Below are 23,707 nucleotides of genomic sequence, written 5' to 3'. Positions count from 1 at the left end.
ACATGGCCAGCCCATGTAACACATGTCTGATTCCAAGAAGCAATATGAGCTGGTGCTCATACTAATTTTGCCATCCAAATTATTGTAAACCCAGGGAACTATTTATTCCTTGCTCAGTAATAGTCACACAATGACAAAAATACTTCTAGCATTTATGTCCTGCAAACAGAAGGACTGGGGCCAGATTTGGGGGAGGAAAGCACAAATTGTTTTTAACAACATTTGCTGTAATCTCAGTTTGTCATAATCTGAAATTTAGATGGCTTCTAAAAAAAATTCACAACTTTATTCTGATGGCTATGCTTCCTCCCCCTTAAATATTCTTTCTCTTTCTGAAAATTAAAATGGCAGAATTGAGTACGCAATGTTTCACTTATGGACAATGCTGAACATAGCAACATTAGACTGAAACAATATTCTCATCATCACAGGCTCACTCTGTATAAACCTTCATCCTATTCAACAAAGACAACAGAGAAGAAGAAAAAATAAGTTTGTCCATTGACCATTACTGAATGACATAAGCAATTCAAAGCCAGTATTTGGTCAAATTATTATATCTTCCTGAAATGTAAGTTTTCCTCCTATTCCTCACCTCCACCCCCACATACACAACATTACATCTGTGACAACACTTTTTATTATTAAAAGCAAGTTGTGCTGGGTCCTCTCCATGATAAATACCTGACCGAGGAAGGTATTGCTTTGAGGATTGTGACTCACATTTACTGAGTCTGATCTCAGCATCCAGAGCCCTGCCTGTCCCTGGGTTGTCTTTCCATTATGGGAGCATGAGTCAAGATGATCAAACATTTCAGATGCTTTTAAACTTTGCTGCTTAACACATGGGAACCTGTCATGACAAAAACTGCCATCATTTCAGTTGCACCTAGGACTGTGAAACATTTACAGTATGTACATATCCCATCTTGACTATTCCACTAACTAACCAAAATGTTATTTTCTGATGCAGAAGGTCATTCTAAAAGCTTTGTAGCTGATGCTGGTTTCGCAACTGGACTTATTCAGACAGTCTAAATATCCAGAGCCAAATCCATACAGTACACTTCTATATTATCTCTGTAAAGTGGGAAAGCATTTTGTGGTATTATGGGTACAGCAAAAACTCTGCATTAATGTTAATTATGTTGCTAATGCTTAAGGGCATAAAAAAGCAGTTTAGTTTTATGAACCTGTTACTCAAGATAATTGCATTTTTAATTAATATTATATATTATCTTGGACAGTTGTGTTTTGTCAGGTGATCTATATCAAGCAGGAAATTAATAATAATAAATATTATTTCAAATCCCAGGATAGGAATTTTTGGCAATAGGAATTATCCCACATAGGAAATTTTTGCGATAGTTTTTCCTCTGACGCAACCTCCTGGAACCCATGACTAGGAAGTGGGTTAAGCAGGCAGCATGGTGGCTTGTTCCTACAACATATTTATCTCTTGTGTTAAAAATATGGGATTCTTCCAAAACGTAGGAAATGCAGTATATAGTAACCAACTGTAAGAACTATGCTTCATGATGATAAAAAGCAACATATGATGCAATCCATGGAACCGCTATAATTTTTTTAATGTACAAATACAGTATTATTCTAATAGAATGACATATTCAATTATTCACCGACCAGCTTCACCGCCATTTTTAAATCTCGGCCCGGTCGAGGCCCCGGCCCGGTCTCCCCGACTGCTCTAACTCCTTTAATAAAGAAGCAAGATACTTCTAACAGGAACTTTAGAAGGATGTAGGACAAGGATAGGCAATCTCCTTTTTTCCAGATATTGTATATTTCAATGTTTCTCAACCTTGACGACTTTAAGCTGTGTGGACTTCAACTCCTACAATTCGACAGCCAGCAAGGGAGTCACGGTTGAGAAACACTGGATTATATTTCGATACCCTTCAGTCATCCAGCACCATCAGTAGGAAAGGGGTTGTGAGAACTAAAAACTTAACATTGTACAAAACACTTTGTAGGTACACATTTCCCTGATTCAGAGGTTGATTCACAAATATTTTCACCTTCTTCTTACAGTGAAGAGGGGTCAAAGAATCATGAAATGTAGTATAATTAAGCTAAAACTCAAGTTTTTGTTACTGTTAATGATATAGTAAATTAATATAATCTTTTACTTAGCCAGTGCTAAATTAGTACTTGGTCAAAATGGAAGGGTATAGTTTTATTTCAATGACTACTTCCTTTAGATGAGCAGTTGTCAACTACTAAGAATAGCCTGTAGATGCTATATGCCTGGATATGTGAAAAGTGTAGGAAAGTATACATTGGGGCGGAAATTAGGAATGGCTGTTTTAGGGCAGCGCATTAGTTATTTTAGTTAGTCAGTAAAGGACTATGTAAACCAGTCCTAAGTTAATTGATGAAAGAGCAGCAGTGTCCATGGAATAGAAGAAGTCCAAATCTGCAGGATGGGAATGAGATCATGATTAAAAATCCCACCCTTTTCTACATATGACATTGATGCATGTATCAAAGTGTTTGGGGTTCAATCATGCAGATTTTGACACAGATGCCAAGAGAAAAACCAGGCCTCATTGGTATCTCTCCTTAACTCCCTTGCCTCCTTGACTTTTATCATCTTTCACCATAATATGAACAGGAAGGAAGATATTTAAAGGGAAAGGAAAAAAAAGAGTGAATAGAATTGGGAAAAGATGGAAAAAAGGAATGGGTGTCTTTCCTTACTAGCCTCCTGCCCATTGATTCATAATTGTTGGAGTAGAATTGATCATTCTTCCTTTACTCACACTTAGTCATACTTAAGTCCTATGGAAATAAGTGAAAATTAAGAAAGCTTTTCATCTTAATTTTAGTGAGACCAAGGTGCTCTCCTCTTGTAATCCTGCATGTATCTACTTGGATGTAAATCATAGTAATTTCAATTTATTCCCAGGCAAATATGCATGGACCTGAATCCTGACTGAATGGAAGGAATAGAAACTGAGGAAATGTCTGCCAACAAATAAATCACTTTAACTTTGACCTCTAGTGACAACTGCAAGCAAAAATTCCAGTGACAACATACAGGAACATGCAATAAGCACAGTGCAAAAATAAAGAACAATGCTTATGAAGAGGCATAACATTGATTTATTTACAAGAGTTTTAGCCACCCAAATAATTACAAATTTTATCTTTTAAAAAAACAGCATTGAAAAATCTGAAAGGAACCATCGTAGTTTTGAATTTATTTGAATGATTTGGGTAATAATTTTCTGCCTTTTCTTGGATCGCTTCCTGGTGTTAGCTCTACCTCTTTAAAGGAATGGTGCTACAAGTCTGACAAAAAAATTCACATTAAAAGAAAGTGTCTGGAGTGTGGATTAAGAATTTCAGGGAAAATGAGTGCATAAAAAAGTAGCTATGCTCTTTTATAAGGGTGATGAAAGCACTATCCAGTGTGTAGATAGCATTAGATTTTTATATGCAATGATAGCATAAGTGAAAATGAGCACACAGGTGACAGGGTGACATTATTAACAAGGTGAAGCAGAAATTCATGTCATATAAAGATTTTTTAAGAGGAGTTACTTTTTAAAATGGATGCCAAAACTCTACCTTTGAAGAAACAAAATGGATAGTTTTTAAAGGTATTATTCTAAAACGCTGACTGCCAATAGTGCTTATTTAAAGGCAACAATCCTAATATCCTGGGAGAAGATGAGCACATCGTTATTGCTGAATAGTATAATCTTAAACAAAAGGAGGCATCTGATCTAGTGGTGGGATTCAATTTTTTTTACTACCGGTTCTGTGGGCGTGGCTTGGTGGGCGTGGCAAGGGAAGGATCCTGTAAAATCTCCAGTCAGAGGTGGTATTTGCCGGTTCTCCGGACTACTCAAAATTTCTGCTACCGGTTCTCCAGAATTGGTCAGAACCTGCTGAATACCACTTCTGATTCTGGTCTTTTCTTTTTTCTCTCCTGCAAATTTGTTTTCATAAGTGATTGCCAGTTTATTATAAAATAAAAAAAAATAAAAGTATCTTTACTTTTCCTCTGAAGATCGTTGGAAAATAGTTTCCCCCAAGTATTCAAACCTCTCCCTTTGCTCAAGTTCCTGGTATAAGCCTTTAGGAACCTTGTTGAGGCCATAGAGTAGCCCATACAAGCAGCCAGCAATTGATCCCGTAGCGGCACTCTCACCTAGAAATCAAAAGCACAAATGAGCATTCAGGAATTTTAACCATGGAGTGAAAGATAAGCTATTATCAAACAATGATCAAGATTGTATTTCTGACAGGTTTCTAGGCCTTTTTGAGAACTGAATCTCTAAAATTTCCCCAGCATCTCCATCCTCAATTTTCATCAGCATGAACTGTGAAAAAAATCAAAACCTAGCCACCCCAGAAGTAAGATGACAACATTGTGCCCCACCTCTGTAATGTTACAAGTGGATCAGTGCACTTATTAACCATCTTTGAAATTGAATTATTTATAAATCCCACCCAAAATTAGAATTCTTTCTTTCTCCTCATGTTCTCTATGCAGTTGATTGAACCAGCGGACAGTCTATGTTACTAACACAAGCTATTTCTCATTAATATCGGTTGACATTTCAACTGATAAAGGTTTGATCATTACTGTACCAAAACAGCATGATGAGGAAAAGCATTATATCACCGTAAGTTATTAGGTAGGAGGTGGCCTAAGATACATGTATACTTGTGAACTTTAATAGAAGGGACTGCCAAAGGACTGTCACTGCTACCCCCTTTATCTATACTTATCCTGCTGTCTGTAATGGAAAGTGAGTCCTGTAGTGAAAATGTGGGAATTGACAATGGTTGAGCAATTAGAACTTTCAATAACACTCTGGCCAGGAGTTATGTGACTTGTAGACCAATGCATCTCAAAAACTTTTGGTTGACGAAAGCTGTTGTGAACATGTTGCTTTTTAATTTCTATAAGGATTGAATTATATAAAAAATACAAAAAGCAGTAATTTACTCACCTCCATGGAACATTGCCCGGTTACAAAGCTCTGTCCAGTCACCACCACATCCTAAGAGAGCATCATACGCAATCATAGGAGCATCATGACCTCTCCTTCCACCACGACCTTCAGAACTCCATCTCCGGTAAGTCTAAATGGATAACTAACAACTTTGACTGTGTGAACTTGACAAAATGCACACCAGAACATACATATACAAGTCTCTCTGTTTGCATGTTTTAAAAACAAGGAAACATACAGTTGATGCTTTCAAGTTCCTTGATTTATTGGTTTTTAATGCTTTGAGTAACATCTACCCATTGGTCTCTGGTTCGCTATATATCAACAATCAACTTTTTTTGTCACTCGTTATTGTTTCTATTACTATTTCTCTTACACATGATCAACTTAAACTTTATTCTGTAAAATATTGTTTTTTGAGACACAACCTCTATCATTTGGTTTTGTAATTACAGCATAGGATCTCTTTTTAGTAAGAAAAGTATCAGTTCATATCTATTCCTCCTCTTCCCAGACACAGAAAGTTTGAACAGCTGTTTTCTTGAAAAACTTACCTTTTCCCTTTCCTCAGCATCATAATTGTCAGGAAATTGGGGTTTATTCTGGTTTTCTTCGTTGATCTCTCTCTCCTCCAAATAAAATTGCCATTTTGCTTCAAAGTAAAACCAGTGTTCCTGATATTCTGAATGGAAAATAAACATGTAATTATAGCACATTTAATCTTGAAAAATTATTCCAGTCAAGCATAGTCAAATAAGGCTATTATAATACTGTTTGTCATTAATAATAACTAATAGTAGAGAATAGGTTTGGAAGATTTTTATTTCCATAAAGACAAAGAATTAGTTTCATTTTTGGGCCATTTTTAAGGGCTTTCTTTAACGCAATATGCTATAGTAACATACGATAGTCAACAAAGATAACTAAAGGCCAATCAACTTTTAATACACAATCTGAGCCCTGTAATATTTTTTGTTAATATAATTGAGTATCATGTTTAAGCTGAATACTTGAATATTACATAGATTGTTGTATCAATCTATGTGAAAGATAGAGAAAGATAGAGTAATTCATCTTTGACATTTTTCCCCTCAAGAAATATTTTTTAAGGAGACAAAGGGGCACACTCAAAATGATTCTTGAAATGTGCCCTACTATTCTGTCTTAAATGTACTTCCTGACACTATGATATTTGTGTTGGAAAGAACACTTCTAAACACATTTTATGGTAGAGCTCTTTCTGTGTGGGAAATTGCCTTTGATTTCAGGGGAAAACGTAATTTGTGAAGTAGCTGCAGTGTAAGCAATCTAAATAGTATTTATTTTCTTTGTTATATTTAGTTTAAAGCTATCATGTACAGCCATTCAGAGCTATTGAATAGGAAAGAAAGAAAGAAACTTTTATCATTGTTTAGCCAGCCAAATGTCTTGAAAAACAGGGTTCAGTTGTGTTTCAAGCAGGGATCTATTTTTTTCAACCTCTCTCCTTGCTTTCTAAAATAGCACCGCTTTCCACAATGACGGGGTTACAAGCACCTGCTTCGAAAGGCTTGCGTGTTTTACTTAGAGATGACATTGCCCTGAGCAATGCCAGCGTCCTCCTGTGAGAGACAAACCTATAAGTGTTAATCCTGCACCTGCTCTACTCTTAAGAAACAACAACAACAGTTTGGATAAAAGTGGAACAACTTTCATTAAAAAAAATGGAGGGGCTGTTAAAAGCGCATTGCTCATGCAACTGTTTCACTGATCTAATGTTATTTTTAAATTAGTATTTCATTACATTTTTCACCCAACTCCAGATAACAGATAATCAGAGTTGGAAGGGACCTTGTAGGTCATCTAGTCCAACCCCCCGCCCAAGCGGGAGACCCTACACCTTACAATACCATTTAAATTTAAATTCAAACAGAAGATGGCAAGTGAAATTAATTACTTGGAAAGAGTAGCAATGGCAATTAGATTTATATACCACTTCATAGTGGTTTACAGACTCTTTCTAAGCAGTTTACAGAGTCAACATATTGTCCCCAACAATCTGGTTCCTCACCAATGGTGGGATTCAAAGATTTTTACCACCGGTTTGGTGGGCGTGGCTTGGTGGGGCATTTGTGCAGCCGCAGAGGCATTCCGACTCACTTCCTGAAAGCCTGCACTCTCCCTGTGGCCTCAGCAGCTGCCGCGCAGCACTCTGCCGTGCCGTGCAAAGCAGCTGCGCTTCAAAAGCAGGGAATAAAAGTGAGTATGGGAGCCCCAGCGGGTGGGTGGGCCGAACAGCAGAGGGGCAGAGACAACTGGTTCGGTCTCCGCTGCTCATCAGTTCTGCAGAGCCACCGGCTGCAGAACTGGGCTGAATCGGTAGAATACCACCCCTGTTCCTCACTTTACTGACCTCAGAAGGATGAAAGGCTGAGTCAACCTTAAGCTGGTGAAGATCAAACCCCTGGCAGTCAGCAGAATTAGCCTGCAATACTGATTCTAACCATCTGTAACTAAACAAAGTCACTGGGAATTTTGAAAAAGTGATGCTATTTTTACGTTTTATACATTTGAAATGACCCATTCATCTTTTTTACCTGCCATGTGCCTGATGGTCTTTTTGCAATATTCTTCTGCCATTGGGACAACTTTCATCATCTCTCTTCCCCATTGGACCAGTGGCTTTCCTTGGATTGCATACGAAGCAAACAGAGCTGCACAGAGAGATCCTAGGAAGCCTGAAATTAGCACATAAAGATGAATGTGTGTATGGTAAAACAAAACAAAAAGAATGTAATGCTGACAACAATTTTTTTTTAAAGAATGAGTTTATGGACAGAATCATATCTATGTGTGTATAAGAAAATAAAAGTTTTATTTTGCTCCCATGAGGAATCATTTTGTGAGACTAAATTAGATATTTACTTTAAAGCCAATTAAAATTACATCTGCTCAGATATACAACATAGTACATATACCCCCTTTGAAAAATTAAAGAAACAATCATGAGATAATTTATTTGAATCCAAATAACGCTTCGTTTACTTAGCATTTAGGAGTTGTTGCTTTAAAGTAGTTCTTGGCTTACAACAACAGTTCATTTAGTGACCTTCAAAGTTACAATGGCACTGAAAAAAGTGACTTACAACTGTTACAGCATCCCCATGATCCCATGATCAAAATTCAGGTGCTTGGCAATTGATTCATACTTAAGACGGTTGTAATGTCCTGGGGGTCACATGGTCTCCTTTCTCAACCATCTGACAAGCAAAGTCAATGGGGAAGTCAGATTCACTTAACAATCACACTTGGCCAATAAAGAATTCTATTCTATTCTATTCTATTCTATTCTATTCTATTCTATTCTATTCTATTCTATTCCATTCCATTCCATTCCATTCCATTCTATTATTATTCTATTCTATTCTATTCTATTCTATTCTATTCTATTCCATTCCATTCTATTCTATTCCATTCCATTCCTTTCCATTCCATTCTGTTCCGTTCCGTTCCGTTCCATTCCATTCCATTCCATTCCATTCCATTCTATTCTATTCTATTCTATTCTATTCCATTCCATTCCATTCTATTCTATTCCTTTCCATTCTATTCCATTCCATTCCGTTCCTTTCCATTCTATTCCATTCTATTCTATTCTCAACAATGTTACTAATTTAACAACTGCAGTGATTCACTTAACAACTGTGGCAAGAAGGTGGTAAAATGGGGCAAAATTCACTTAACAAATGTTTCACTTAGCAACAGAAATGTTGGGCTCAATTGTAAGTCAAAAACTACCAGTATAAAGCACAAGAACATTTTAAAATCCACTTTGAAATGGTAACAACCTCTATTTTTTTTCATACAGATATTTCTTCTAACCAGCAACCCAATAACAGTTCTTTAAAGAACAAAATAAAAGATTATGATATATCTAACAATGTTTAGTTTGACCATTTGGAGCTATTTAGAATTTTAAAATACTTTATAAACATCCCCAAATGGCCAAAATATAATACTAATGGTAGCATAATAAATACATGTGCTGTAAGGCTTAATTCATTGAACTTCAAACTCTATATTCCCTTAAACTTCTTTCTTTTTAAAAAATTAACTGTTCCCCTTTTAAAGATGTTCATAATGTTTTTTGTACCACTGCCAGCACATAATCATAACTATGGAACATTTCAGAGAATAGTGATGACCTGCTACTTATATCTGCCTTTAGGAGGTAGCTGGCTGGCATGTTTTCATGGTAACATTCCAGGATGGTGACTTATTTTATTTCTATATGTAGTTCTGACCTCAATGATTAGGACAGGAGAATGGGATGCAGAAGTTCAAAACAAACTCTTAGTGATTATCAACTCAACTTAAAAGACAAAGTAACATCCTGTTGCATGCCACTGCTTGGAAAGAAGACGGATTTGAATTTTAGCTTACACTTAATTATGCTCTTCATTTGGAGCAATAATTGATCAACCCATTTAATTATTATGCACTTTTTTAAGGCAACTGCTCCTGTACTGAATGCGCATGTTGGTTTCTAGAAAATATGACAGACCTATTTTAAGTTTGCATTTCTGACACACATCAGGGCTGATTCTCATTTGATATTTAGTATGAAAAGAAAAGGAGGAAGTTTGCCATTAATATCCATGCTGAAATCATAGTGTGTCACTGTCTAAGCAGGGTGTCCAACCGTGGCACTTTAAGACTTGTGGACTTAACTCCCAGAATTCTCAGCCAGCTTTGCTGGCTGAGGAATTCTGGGAGTTGAAGTCCACAAGTCTTAAAGTTGCCATGGTTGGACACCCTGGTCTAAAGTATCTTTCCTAACCAGGATTCTTCCAGATGTGTTGAATTCCCCAGTAAGCATACCTATAGGTTTACTATTAGTTCCTTGTGGGTGCTTCTTCAGTTGCCCATCCACCCTACTTACTTTAGTTCCTTTGGGGCAATTTACACCTCTTTAGGTTATACCTATGATCCCATTTTTTTTCTTTTCATAGCTCCTTCCTGCTCCGTGAACTACAGCTGGGAAAATATATGTTAATTCAGAATATGAACCTGTGTCATATTGCAACCAAATCACACTTTGGAATCCTTGGCCCTAGGATTCCACTTGGAATAAAAAAATGCAGCTTCTGAATCAAGGCATTTCGAAGTGAGTCCGTACAACAGATGGAACTTCTTAATGACTAAATAAAATAGTGTTACTGGCAAACAATGCACGCCTGCATTGACATATTTAATCTTTTATATTTGTTTTTAATATCAATATTTAATACTGACTTACATTTTATCATCTCAGCTCTTCCAGAAAATATCAAGCATCTTTCTTGCAAATTCTTCCCATAATTATTTTCTTCTAAAATTTGTGTGTGTGTGTGTGTAAATATCTGTTGGCTTGCAAAGGTACTCTAGACAAGAAGCAGCTCTATCTTTATTCTAAGGTTACACTGACAGAATCTTGCAAGTGTGAAAGATTCCTTCATTTTACTCTCCTGAAAACTATGGAGAGTTCCTTTTGAGATGCTTTTGTTAAACCTCCCCATTTGGATTCAAATTTGGTTTATTAAACGGTTGTGGCTCTTCCTCCTGTCTCCTGTTGGAATAAATATCTATCTGGTTCAGTTCCAAGCTGGGAGAAAGACACTGGAAACATGGAGGCTGATTGGAAAGATGGTTTAATGATAAAGCAGAACCACCAAGCACATGGTTCTGGTGCAGCTGATCATACGGAGTTGAGAGTGTGTGGGGGTATTCATACTTTTTTCTTGGGCTTTGCATTTGAACTTTCTGTTCCTGTGCAGGAACATGTATTCTATTGGCTGTTGTCAGACTCCCATGGGGCCATATAAACATTCTAGGAGTTTGTCTGAGGTAAGTTTGGTTGAAGTTTCTGAGGGTGATGCACTGTCCTTAGGATATTGTGCAATGTAGTGAGGTCTGTGTCTTAGTGGGTTAATCCAGCGGGTGGGATATGACAGGGTTAATTACCGGTTCAGGATTTACGAGCTTCCCTGCAGGCTGCAAGCCGCGAGCCTGTAAATCGTCATCAGCAGCAGAGAAGCAGCCTTTGAAACAGCCCTTTTTCCTGCTTTTTTAACTGCAGCTGTGCCTCATTCGACAGCTGAAGTTGGAAAATCAGGAAATAAACATCACGTAAGTGCCCGGATGGGCAAAAACATCAGCAGACATAGAACCAGTTCTATGTAATCTAATATAATAAGATAATATGTTATTTTGTAAGCAATTGACAAATCAAATAAATAAATAAAATATGTCTGCTGCTCTTCAGAACTATCGGTTCTACAGAGGTGAACAGAACCTGTAGAAACCCATCCCTGGGTTAATCTTATTATGTCCTGAAGGGTCATGTCTTAATCTCTTCACCTCGGAGCCGAAGATCTTTTGTTTTGTAGATAGGATGACTCCGTCTTTCTTAATGGGCACAAAATATCTGCCGGGAGCAGGGATCTGGGGCTCTGAGTTTCTGTCTCCCTTTAATATTTCTCTTTTAAGGGAAATATTTTATCCTGCCTTTTTAAAAATATTCCTCAAAATATTTCATTCTTCTAGGAAGGGGGTGATGGCTTCCCACACTCCTAAGGTATTCCCACATACCCATTATGGTATCCTCTAGGTCTTTTCAGGGGAAGGTGGGCACAAATAAATGTTCCTTTTCACCCCCAATTTCCCCCCATACTTCAGGGTTTGTCTTCATATGATTAATGCAGTTCTAACCTTAACAGAGCTAGTATATTAGAACACATATTCATTGTACTAGAACATATGCCTTGTACAGATGTCAAATAAAACTTACGGTACCCCATCATCCAGGATCTGTATTACTGTACTCAGTCATTTGCTGATGACAATATTTTATATAGGATGACCAAGTGTACTAATTTTCCTAGATATTACCTGTAGGATGGTTATGAGTCATTCGTCCGACTTCAATGCTCACTTCAATTAGAGTTTCCAGCCTTTCGGGCTTCCAGTATTTCATCCCTAAACACATGGCTTTTGTAGCTGCACCAAACCCTGAGCCTATATGACAAATGACAACATGTAAATTAATAAAGGAAGTTCCACTGTTTTTAAAATGGCTACATGAACAATTTAATTAAATATAAAGAAATCCATAGAAGCAATATAGTATAAACTCGATAGCATATACGTGTAATAAATAATAATAATAATTCACTATCAGTCAATTGCCAAAGCTGGCTTTAGTTGGAACAGCATACATCTTGCAACAATGCCTTTAACGCCATCAAACAACAAGAACTACCTATCTCATGTCCTTGGAAAGGAATCTATAGGTGGATAAAAATGCCGAACCCAATTTAAATATCTGGCTGACTGTGTGTGACCAACCATAATAAACAAACTTTAAAAACCCAAAATAAACTGGGAACAAGTTTTTAAATAAATAAATAATAATTTGGAATACACACAACATATACACAAGCAGTTTTGAAGAGAAATTTTGATATTTTCTTTGTTGAATTTGATAAAACCACCCATTTCAAAAAAGGCTCTGAGTAGCTTACAATATATTCAGTGCTTAAGTTAAGAACTTAAGTTAAGGCTCCACAGACCCCTAATTCCAGACATAAGCTTTACACATACCCTCTTCCCTCCCACATAAACTTTCTACATAACATTACATTTGAACAGATGAGGGTAATATATTAGAAAAATCACAATAAGGCTGAAATTGTCCCTCATGAAAAAGATTTTTGATAAGTGTGTGTGTGTGTGTGTGTGTGTGTGTTATGCCTGAGTTTAGGTGTCTGTGGAATGTCTGATGACTCTTGGAGTGTTGCATTGATTTTTCATGCCAAGTAATTTCTCCTCACTTCTTAAATACTGTTGATCGAACATAGGTGCACTTTAGTTCTGTAATGTTTAGTAACAACAAACTTTTGACCATTAATTGGGTGTATTTCTATACAGGTAGTCCTCGGCATACAACAGTTCAAAGTTACAACAGCACTGAAAAAAGTGACTTCCGGCCATTTTTCATATTTAACAACCATTCCAGCATCCTCATGTTTTCGTGATCAAAATTCAGGAGCTTGGCAACTGACTCATATTTATGGCGGTTGCAGTGTTCTGGAATCATGTGATTACCTTTTGCAGCCTTCTGACCAGGAAAGTCAATGGGGGAACCAATCACTTAACAACTATGTCACTCATTTAACAAGTGCAGTGATTCACTTAACAATTATGGCAAGCAAGGTCATAAAACGGGGCAAAATTCACTTAACAAATGACTTGCTTAGGAACAGAAATTTTGGGCTCAATTGTGGTCGCAAGTTGAGGAATACTTTTATCACATAGAAACCCTGCCTTTATTATATGTATTTATCCCAAGGTTTTGCTTTCTGGGCCCCTTCTCTTCCCCTTTTCAAGTCATCAAAAATGCAAGATTTGTTTCTTTGCCTTGAGTATTTCTGATGCCCATCGCTTGTTTACAAAATGGCTTTCTCTGTCACAGGAATCAAAACCTCTAGCTGCATCAGCTTCAAACCCAGACACTTACTATCATAAATCATCACACTATACTAAATAATATTAGGAAGATTGTATATTCAGTCTTATGTTGAATGACTAATTGGGAATTTTCCAAATTACATAAAGTGGAAAAAAAATAGCACGTTCCCATGAGTGGGTGTTACTTATTTTTTCACTCATGGTTTATAATAATGGTATTATTGACACCTTCTCAACAGTGGTGGGATTCAAATTGTTTTACCACCGGTTCTGTGGGCGTGGCTTTGCCTAACGCCAGCATGAAGCTTTCCCCACACCAGCTGTGACCTGCAGCGCCAATCAGCTGAGAGGATAAAGAGAAAAGCACAGGGGCAGGTGGGCGGGCCAACCCTGCACTTTTCTTTTCTCTCTCCTCTCAGCTGTTTGTCAGATTTTTTTTCCCCTCCTCTCAGCTGATTCTTGGTTTGTTTGTTTTTTTACTACCAGTTTGGCCGAACCTGTCCAAACTGGTAGCATTATCAAGTGTCCTCTCAGAATGATAAAATAGCGTGAGACAGATTCCTGTATGTCATGACAACTTACTACCTTCCAGTTGGCTGAACCACAGAATGGATCAGATGGAGACACAGAGCATAAGTGGGAAACTATAGCCCAAGACTAGTTTTATTTTATTTGTTCTTCTTCTGGAGAGTGAGGAGGGGAAGATGTTTTGACATCAGTGCTGCATCATGCAGTGCGCCGGGACAAAAATAATTGCCATAGTATGTGGCAATGTTTATGCCATGATGCTGTCTTAGAGGATATTGCTCCAGTTGAGGGCCCCTATGAAACAGTGTCATATTAACCCACTGCTGGATCTGGAATCTGCATCATCCAGTGGAAGCTGGGCTTTTGCCCATGAAATATGGTCCCTTAAACTTGCCAGCATTCAGACTATAGAACAGAGTTCGGTTTGTGTAATATACACCAGGAGGGAAACAAAGTGAAGTCACCGGAGAAATCAAACTGGCAATCAAACTTTTGTCTTGAGCCCTACGCTCAGAGGCATCATGTGTATGTAGTTGGATTGTCTCAGGAATCTGATTTCAATAAATGAAACTGGTAAAATGTATAATAAATACACAGCTCCAGATGAAACATGACCAATTGTATTGCTGGAAATGAATACAAAATTCCAGGACAAAAATCTGGAATCAGAAAGCATCATGCCAAGAACAAAGACTCTAGAAATAGATTTTGAGCTATTTGTAAGCCGAGATAATTTACAAAAGGACACGGAGCTGAGCTGTCCCCAAGGAATTCTTGGCAGCTGATTATGTTTCTCCAGGCACATATAGAATTGCTGCTCAGCCATACAACAGACCATGATTCTTTCCCACATGTCAGAGGAGAGCATACTTGTTATTGTAAAAAGAGAGAGAAAAAATATCACATGTATCTTTACAGAATCAACCTATGAAACTTTTCATTTTTTATGAAACATAAAAAAACCTAAATGATTTAGCTCTTTAAGTATATCCTGCAATGCATGAAAAACTGTAATCTGCAATGAGTTCTCACTGGTTAATTGAGATAGCAGTCAAGTGCCAAGTATTTAGGATTTTGAAATTCACACACTAAACAAGACTAATCTTGTTTATATTTACCTAAACTTGGTTCAACATTGTATATGAGTGTGTATGTCTCTGTATGTAAATATAAATATCAATGTTTTCAGTGCAATTTACCAACAGGTGAATACATGAAAGTGCAGCCAAAATGTCAAAACATTGAAATAGTAATAGTAGTAACAAGACCACTTAGACTTATACACCACTGCAGTGCTTTACAGCACTAAGTAGTTAAAAAAACTTCAGCATATTGCCCCCAACAATCTGGGTCCTTGTTATACCAACCTTGAAGGACTGGAAGGGTGAGTTAACTGTGAGCAACTCCTGACTGTGGACAGAGTTAGCCTGAAATACTGTATCCTAACCACTGCGCCACCATAGCTCCTAATAATTCAAAATGATTGTAACTGTACATGGATATTAGCCTAGTCCCCACTTATTTTGACTTATCTAACATTCCTTGCCACTTACTGTAACTACTTCAGGCTATTTTGAAACAGGGCAGGGAACCCACACCCAAAGCTTCAAACTTTATGCAGTCCTTGAGACTTTTAAGTACAGTTCCCAGAATATTTCCAAAACCTCTTTCTCAGCTATAGTTGTTAATATGTCAGACAAAAGATAAGTATTAAATAAATGGGGAGGTGTCTCTTTTAATTCAGATTAGTTTATGGTGAATTTAGATTCAACACTATAATTGTACATTTTGTTTTGTCCTAGAACTTTGGGATGTCAAAAGAATATGGCCTTTGATCCAACAATAGTTGGTATCTTTTCTCAAAGGACAAAAGTGTAATATGGCTTTTGTTAAATTAGTGTGGGGCAAATGTTCAGCCTACCTTTCTCATTGAAGGGTGTATGCCAAGCAAGGAGGTAATTATCTGGCTTCAATTGGGAGCATCCTTCAATAGTAGCAGGATCTGATCTTTTCTCGGGAAGTTTTTCAACAGCATCAACGTAACGTTTAACAAGTTCGCGATACAGATCTTCTAAGCACCAATAATCTATGCAGGCAAAAAATAAGATACATTTGTATGCAGTAGGAAATGTTAAAAAAGGAATAACATGAATGATGTTTGAACAGGGCAATTATTTCATTGCCACAGTCATTTAACATGTTACGTCATTACAGTCTTGGCATACATGAATAGCAATGATAAATAGAGCAGCTATGAATGGTTATCAACAAGTTACTCTCATTACATCCAGTCTGGCTTATTCCTATCTCTGTTGAGTGTGTTTATGATACTATAATATTATAATTTTGGCTGTAAAGATTTGGATAAGCACTAAATGATAGCAAAGTATAAATTCATTCGAAATGTAGGTTATAGTACCTCTACTATGAGAGATAAAGTAAGTGAGTCCCATAGATATTACTGAACTATATTTCTCAGTGGTCTCAACCAGCAAGGTTGACATATGAAGTTCACTTCTTAAGAGTCACAGATCCTCTATTTGTGAATGATTAGAAAGGTAGAAAGATGGCAGTAGACTTCTTTGTGTAACATGCTATACATGACTATGATTGTTTGGAGGTGGGAGAAACCTCTAATGTAATTTACTGGATTCCTTGAATGGATTGCCCTTGCAACTATGTGGGACAGATGGATATGAAGCTAACCCCCATATTGCAGGAAAATAAGTGAATGAACAATTTGATTTTGCAGATACAATGATTGTTGGCTGAGCAGGGACAAAAACAGCCAGAGAAACATTAGAAGTGTTAATTTACCATGTGCCTATCAGGTATTGAGGGCATGGTGGCATAAGGAAACAACTAATGACTTAATAGCCAGTTATCAACACCCTAATTAACAACTAAAAGCTACACACAACCAGATCTATATGCACATATTCTGAAGAGAGAGAAATTTCCCGATGATGAGTTCAAGGATGAGTGTCAAAGCTTGGAAGAATAAATTTTTGTTCCCGGTGACTGACTCAGATTGCATCCTGCAACATTATCTTGGGGTGGGACATGTATATTTACTTTCATTCACATGAAATATGAGTTGAATTCTGGAAATAAAAAATAAGGTGGAAAGCTCTTCGTACAAGCAGGAGTTCTTTTTTGCTTTACCACAGAGTTAAGAACATTGTTTTATCTCCATCATACAATTTTCTTAGAACCAAAAAGACCTTGGATTCTGTAACATGATTTGGCCAAAGAGATGTGTTTGGAAAGTTCACAAACAGAAGATCAATGTCTCCTTCTACTGAAGTGTAGCAGATAGTCATTCAAAGTTTGTTGCCTATGATTCAGATGTATCATCAGAAGTCACTGATAGCACAGCTGTTTATGAACATGCATACTTTTCCTTAAAAAATTCTAAATAGTAGGAAATGCTATTGTTAAGTCTGTGGAATGTAAACATACTTTTCATCTTTTTGCTGTTCCTGAATCTTTCTGCATTTTATTTCAAAGGTCTGAAAATTAAATTAAAGAACCCATATCTCCCACATCATTTATGATTTATGTGTTTCTGTTAAGTCTCTCTTATCAGAACAAGAACAAACCCTGCAACAAAATCTGTTCAGCATATTTTTCTTGTAAGGAAATTGCTTTAGCTCTCTATTTATTTGAGATATGTGTGTTTGCTCTTTTCCAATGCGTGAGACTTTTTAGGACTTGATGATCAGTATCAGTAAAATCATAGTATGGAATATTAAGAATACCAGTAGGTTTCTGGAAGGACATTCATTACTGGCAATTCTTTTTCTAATAATTCATAGAATTTAATTTGCTGTTTTAAAGAACAACAACACCTAGACACTGTGCTAATATTTTAATTGAACTACTCAACATGACAGCAAGATTAATTTCTTGAGCAGTCACATTCTCCCTGCCCTAAGGCAGTACTAAACAGGTGTAGATAAAAAATATCTCAACTGTTCAGTGACTTGATATTTTTAAAAATAATTTTATTAAATATCATAATTGCAGTAATAACTAATATAAAATATAAAATAAAAAAGGAAGGAAGGGAGGACTTCCAACCTTCATCACAAGTATCAACAATTTTCATCTCTTAATTACAGCCTATGATGTTTTCACCCCATGTCCCATTTCTTATCTATAATCAAATCCATAAAGCATCATCATTACAGTCCTAGCAAAACTTCATTAAGGTTTGTCAGAAACAATAACATATCTACAGTATTTTAAACTAGCTTTGCATTCCTTCTTTTACTTCTAATAATCTTTAGTTCAAGTACTGCAATGTTGTAGAACTTGATTTCATTTGTTTTTTGCCCCTTCTTAGAAGATTCATGCAAGCTTTAAGAAACCTTTTTTAATAAATCTAATACAAAACAATTATCCAGATAAATCTCTTGCTTTATTATTTATAATTACTTTTTGATTTTCAACCAATTTCTTTCTGTCCAGTGAGACATCTTTTTGCATGTCATTCTTATAGCCTGTCATTGGTACATCCACTTTTAGTGTCAGTTCTGTTTCTGTCTTGTCTGATAAAACTTGTTCCTCTTCTACCATTTATCCCATAACATCTTTTGGACATAGCCTACCCATAGAAACAAGCATCACAAATGACATTATTGATATTAACTTCTGATGCCATATTTCATAATGGTCCTACAATATTTCCAATATTATAATTTGTATCATTCTGTAGCTGTTAATTAGGTTTTTGTATTCTTTAATTAAAACGTGTAGTTCCTTTAGCATCTGATTCTTATTCTGCTTATTTCCATTGTATCTTAGAAAATTTTTCAAAAAAATCCACTTTCCGACAACTTATTCATGTGACCAACTATCTCCAGTTAACTCATCCGAGGACAGCCAAGACAGTGGCATGCTTCAGGTCCCTTATATGAAACAGTGCCTCCTGGCAGGACCCAGAAGGTGTGCCTTCTTTGTTACAGTGCCTGCCCTATAGAATAGAATTCTACCCAAGGTTTGTATGGCTCCAACCCTGCTGATCTTCCATAAACCTAGTTTATCCCCTGGGCATTGGGCCAGAGTATGGAATAAGATCATCCAGAATTGAAAAGATGGTATAGCTGTTGTTGGCCTCAAATATTTTGTTTTGGATGCTAGTCATGGTTTGGTTTCTGATTTGTTTATTGTGCTTCTAACCATTTATAATCCACTCAGAGTCACTTTTGTAAGTGCAATGCAAATAGAGATACATACTTAGGGTTTTTCTGCACACCTTGCCAATTGTAGAAGATGCAGCAATAGTACTTGGAGGGCATAAATCATCAATGTACTGTCAACACATCCCTGATCCATCAGCAGAGAGCCAATAATGTATGATATGGTAGCAGATCCTAAGGTTGCCAGGACTTGGTTGGATGGCAAGCCAAGATTAGATCTCCAGGCTAAAGATCTGCCACCTTCAGGGTGCTGCTGTGTTTGCTGTGCTTACCCAGTCTTGGCACACCATCTGATCAGTGGGGTTGGATAGCTGCATTTTTGACATGCGTCCAGAAGTCTTACCACATGTGAGTAGCAATTGAAGAGTTGCTTACCCTCACTTTGGAGTTTAAGCGGCTCCAGCCATCGCTTCCATGTGATAATGCAGGGGTGGGAAGAGGAGGCTGATCTTGGTACATGGAAAACTATCACCAAAAGACATTCACTTTTCTCTCCCCTTTGCTTCTCTTCCCATGGATGGTAGGAAAAACCAGGAGGAGACAAGTGGCAATGATGGCGTCTCTGCTGCCAGTTCTTCAAACACCGTGTTAAATTGGAAATCTGACATCAAGAAGCCTTTCACACCCTGTTTGTCTTCTCTCCTTGGTTTTAAATGGATCCCATCTTTTGGTTGAGACAGAATCAGGGCTGGAATTGCTGCCAGCATGTTTTGCTACTGGCATACCTTATGCTTGCCTCTGCCTTCAAGAATAGCGCTTCAACACTGCTATGCAAAAGACCTCTCGATAAATGATTTAGTTCTTGATGAATGGCAGCACTACTGACCCATGGAGGAACAAGCCAATGTACCTGTTCTTTCTGGCTGAGAACCATTGTATTGGACCAGTGGTTGTCATGTATTCATTCAGTGGCCTAGATAAGAGATCCTTACCCTTTTATAAAATAGGAATTATATTGGTATAATAAACAAAACTGCTGTAAAAGTGTCATTAGCTGCTTCTGGATTAATTAAATTGAGATTCTAATAAAATTAAATGGCCAGATGTATTTTTCTTCTTGTATTTTATTAAGGGCTTGAAAACAGAACTATTCAGAAAGCCATTTGAGGATGGATATCTGTTTATTGGTTGCCTATTTAATTATATATTAATTGCATCTCGCTTAATTTGAATTAATTGTTTCTTACAGAATTTAGATAGTTTCATGCCTTTGGTTTTTGTATTGATCATTATGTTTGTGAGAATAATTGCACATCAGCATGAGTCCTTGTTAGATATTACAACATAGAAAAAAAGAGAATAGTAAATGTCAAAATGGACATTTTACTACTATGTCTGCAACATCCATTGTATTTGTAACTAACATTTCTAACAGACCCTTGACATTTCTAATAAATATTTTTAAATGTGGCAAAGCAATTGAACTATCAAATACAAAAGCGGAAGATGGATTTGTATCTGTTTTCCATCTTTCTAGAAAGGTAGCATGATTAGTTTCCAGATAGCATGCTTATTTCCAACTTATCCTTTTTCAAATGCCCTTTTTCTGTCAACTGGTAGTTTACAATAAACTATCAACATCTATATCAACATCTATATTCCCTGTTATAAAATGGCTTTTATCTATATAACTTCATTTTAAAGGTTACCCAGTAATGCTTTATATAATAAAAAAACCCAGCATATTTCCCTATTTAGAATAAAAAGCAGACAAAAACACTGAATAGCTGGTACCTGGAAATACAGTTGATGAAATCAAGGTCAAGGTGTATCCTGACAAGTGGTGTCACGTTATATATTGAGAGAAATATGACCTTACTAATTTGGAACTACTGTATCTAAAAATGGTTGCAGAGCCGGCTGATAAGGCTTGCAGATAACCTTAATGCTCAGAGGTCAAGAAGCAAGGGACATGTGACGTGGATTTAATCATTGACTATATTCAGAAGTATGCCAGTCATCCTTTGCTTTGATAGGTTGACATCTTGCCATTATCTTTAGGGTGTTGACTCTATCTCACTTCATTGGCTAACTAGTAGCTAGATAAGAAATACTCAAGATTCTCGTCAACAGATCAGTGGCAGCTAATTTTAGAACAGCAGTCAGATAAAGGTATTTAAATAAATTTCATTGACTTTGACATATCTGATTCTACAATACACACAAAAAATAAGAAAGCAATAAAGTTTATGAAATGCTTTTGTTTTTACCAAGGATACCTATATCTGTCCCCCTGAACATGCATGATAAACTGGGTACATAATACAATTGTGTGAATGTTACGTCATTTTTTTGTCAATGCAGGAGGCTGATTTTTGCTACACCAAAAAACTGCTCATGTGTAGGGTAGAACTGGCATTTGAGATTAGTTTTTCTTTCCATATCTGTGAAAATTCACGCAGTGAATCGTGCAACCTTAATGTATTCCTTTGAACCAAATTTATACAACCAAAATGAGATAATGTGCAACCTTGCTAACTGGAATTCAGCTTGATGCACAAGTAAAATAGAGCTAATTTTGCATTTTAAATAATTTATTTTTTTACTAGGAATAAATTATTTATTTCTAGTATTATTCATAAAATATTTTAAGATAGACAAGTATTATATTTCAAATATTGCAGATAAACAGTTATACATAGTGTCTCACTACAGGTGACTTTATGAGTTCATAGTTGAGGTGGCATTTGAGTCCTTTATGTACACTCTTTTTCCCCTTATTTAAGTTTGGGGCAAATGCCTGGCCTATTAAGCATCATTCACTAAAGGTAGCATTAGCTCCCTGTTCAACTAGCAAACATGATTATTACAGCTCTCCAGTCCTCTTCCTACCCTCCTAGTCTGCATCCAGAAAACAATTTTTTTTCCTCTTACCTGTGATGAGAGCTTCAGCTGTCGCCATGTGCATCAGAGTATTGTCGCTTACTGGCCATTTGTCCGAGGACAAGACCAGGTTCCCGAGTCCTCCAATTTCTTTCAATTCCTCTTGAATTTTTGCACCTAAAGCATTGTTTTCCTGAATAAAATTTCGATAGCCCAAAGCATCCCCTACCCCTGCTAGTAACAAGGCAGCCTTGAATTTCTCCATCATTAAATGACTTGCTTTTTCAGTTCTCTTTGGTCTCAAACAGGCACTTGATGTTTCTTTGTTCCTTTGCCTTCTAGCTTAGATTAAGCAACACTTTATATCGGAGCCATTGTGTCACTGCAAAGAACTGTCCGTATAAGGGAAGCCTGGCCTTTCCTGGCATGCATATATGCCACTGCTTCTCTGATAGCCAATGGTCAAGATAAAACTGTAAGTCCAAATATTTTCCAACTTATTTTTAAGCTGCAAGCTTAGAAAGTGTGCAGAACACAAATAAGTGTAGTTCTAAAACTCAGAAGCCTTGGGACAAGCAAGCCAAGAAATATTTGATCTCTCCAGTTTATGTAACTCTATCCCTTGAAAAACACATATTGAATTAAGAGACTTATTTTTATAGGTGTTCAAATTGGTACATTTCTTCCTTGTTAAAACCTGACAAGATGTTTGTGTGAATGATAAAAATAACTTGGTAAGTTTTATATTACCCCACAATGAAAAGATAGAAGTTGAAATGATTAATTTAAAATTGATAGGTTTAAATGTAAATTGTAAACTGACACACTAACTAGACCCCCCATGCCATCACTCTGCTAAACTAATTCCCACAACACTGTCAAACTATCTAAAAAGGCAGTATTACCATCATTTTCATCTTCCCTATTATCTATCTCTTTATCTTCTTATGACTATACTTTTGTTGCTTGTCTCGTACAATTTATATTGTTTACTTACTGTAATATCCTAGTATGATTTATGTTGATTGCTTATTTAGTGTCCATGACTATCACTAAGTGTTGTATCTAATATTTTATGATGAATGTATTTTGCAATTACTATGTTAATGATCTATCACTATTGTTGTATGTATATTGAGAGCTAATGCACTGGAAACAAATTTCCTGTGTGTCTAATCAGAATTCAATTCAATTCTGTTCTATTCTATTTTCTTTGTAGACATGTGAGATTTACAAAGCAAGTTACAAAATAATAAAAATTATCATGTAGCAGCATGAGTAGTTTTAGAATTATTGAATGATTTCCTATTATAATAATGCAAACTTTATTTTAGAAACAAAACTATTTTATTATTAACCATGACTGGGAAGATGCAGCTTATAAATACAAACTTACTATTATTTCAGTAAATATGTTTCAATTTCTTTCTGTGATAAATGCTGGGAAAAAAGCATTTTAACTGTTGCAAAATAGTGCTAATCTTTATTCCAAGTTAAATTCTCTTTGGTAGAGAATTTAACAGGGTTGGGCAATGCCTTCCAAAGAGAAACTTTTTACAATAAGCTGTGCCTAAGGAAGTGAAGCTGTTGGGCATCCATATGCCAGGAAACAGCCATAAGAGTCTTGAAAAAGATATGGTTGCTTTAACAATCTCTTGTAGATTGTGAAGCATC

General features: G+C 36.4%; 1 protein-coding gene and 1 long non-coding RNA gene across 2 annotated transcripts in view; one reads left to right on the top strand and one right to left on the bottom strand.

Moving 5' to 3' along the window:
• The window catches only part of LOC148130561 (uncharacterized), a 29,372-nt gene extending 25,356 nt beyond the window's left edge, over window positions 1-4,016 (top strand). The window contains exons 3-4 of the long non-coding RNA XR_015749887.1: window positions 432-571; window positions 2,930-4,016. This is a non-coding gene — a long non-coding RNA (uncharacterized LOC148130561). The remainder of the gene's footprint in view (window positions 1-431; window positions 572-2,929) is intronic.
• On the bottom strand, window positions 3,107-22,556 carry ADPRHL1 (ADP-ribosylhydrolase like 1). Its single transcript, XM_026666733.2, has 7 exons — window positions 22,085-22,556; window positions 15,928-16,092; window positions 11,901-12,026; window positions 7,568-7,708; window positions 5,546-5,673; window positions 4,989-5,121; window positions 3,107-4,180 (listed from the first exon to the last, which is right to left on the bottom strand). Exons 1-7 carry the CDS (start codon window positions 22,299-22,301, stop codon window positions 4,023-4,025), a joined length of 1,068 nt encoding a protein of 355 aa, XP_026522518.1. The 5' UTR covers window positions 22,302-22,556; the 3' UTR covers window positions 3,107-4,022.
• Between the last annotated feature and the right edge of the window lie 1,151 nt (window positions 22,557-23,707).

This window comes from Notechis scutatus, chromosome 5 (assembly GCF_049901735.1).
Source record: "Notechis scutatus isolate UNSWTSFEM ecotype Mainland chromosome 5, rNotScu1.2, whole genome shotgun sequence".
Taxonomy (NCBI): domain Eukaryota; kingdom Metazoa; phylum Chordata; class Lepidosauria; order Squamata; family Elapidae; genus Notechis; species Notechis scutatus.
This window is presented reverse-complemented; position numbering and strand designations above follow the sequence as displayed.

Bases quoted from the DNA above. Each gene is read 5' to 3' on its own strand.
- ADPRHL1 (XM_026666733.2), bottom strand. From the start codon at position 22,301: ATGATGGAGAAATTCAAGGCTGCCTTGTTACTAGCAGGGGTAGGGGAT. The intron at 7,709-11,900 runs GTAATATCTAGG...TGCTAATTTCAG, and splicing joins GACTCATAACCATCCTACAG to GCTTCCTAGGATCTCTCTGT. The intron at 4,181-4,988 runs GTGAGTAAATTA...TTTGATTTCTAG, and splicing joins CCGGGCAATGTTCCATGGAG to GTGAGAGTGCCGCTACGGGA.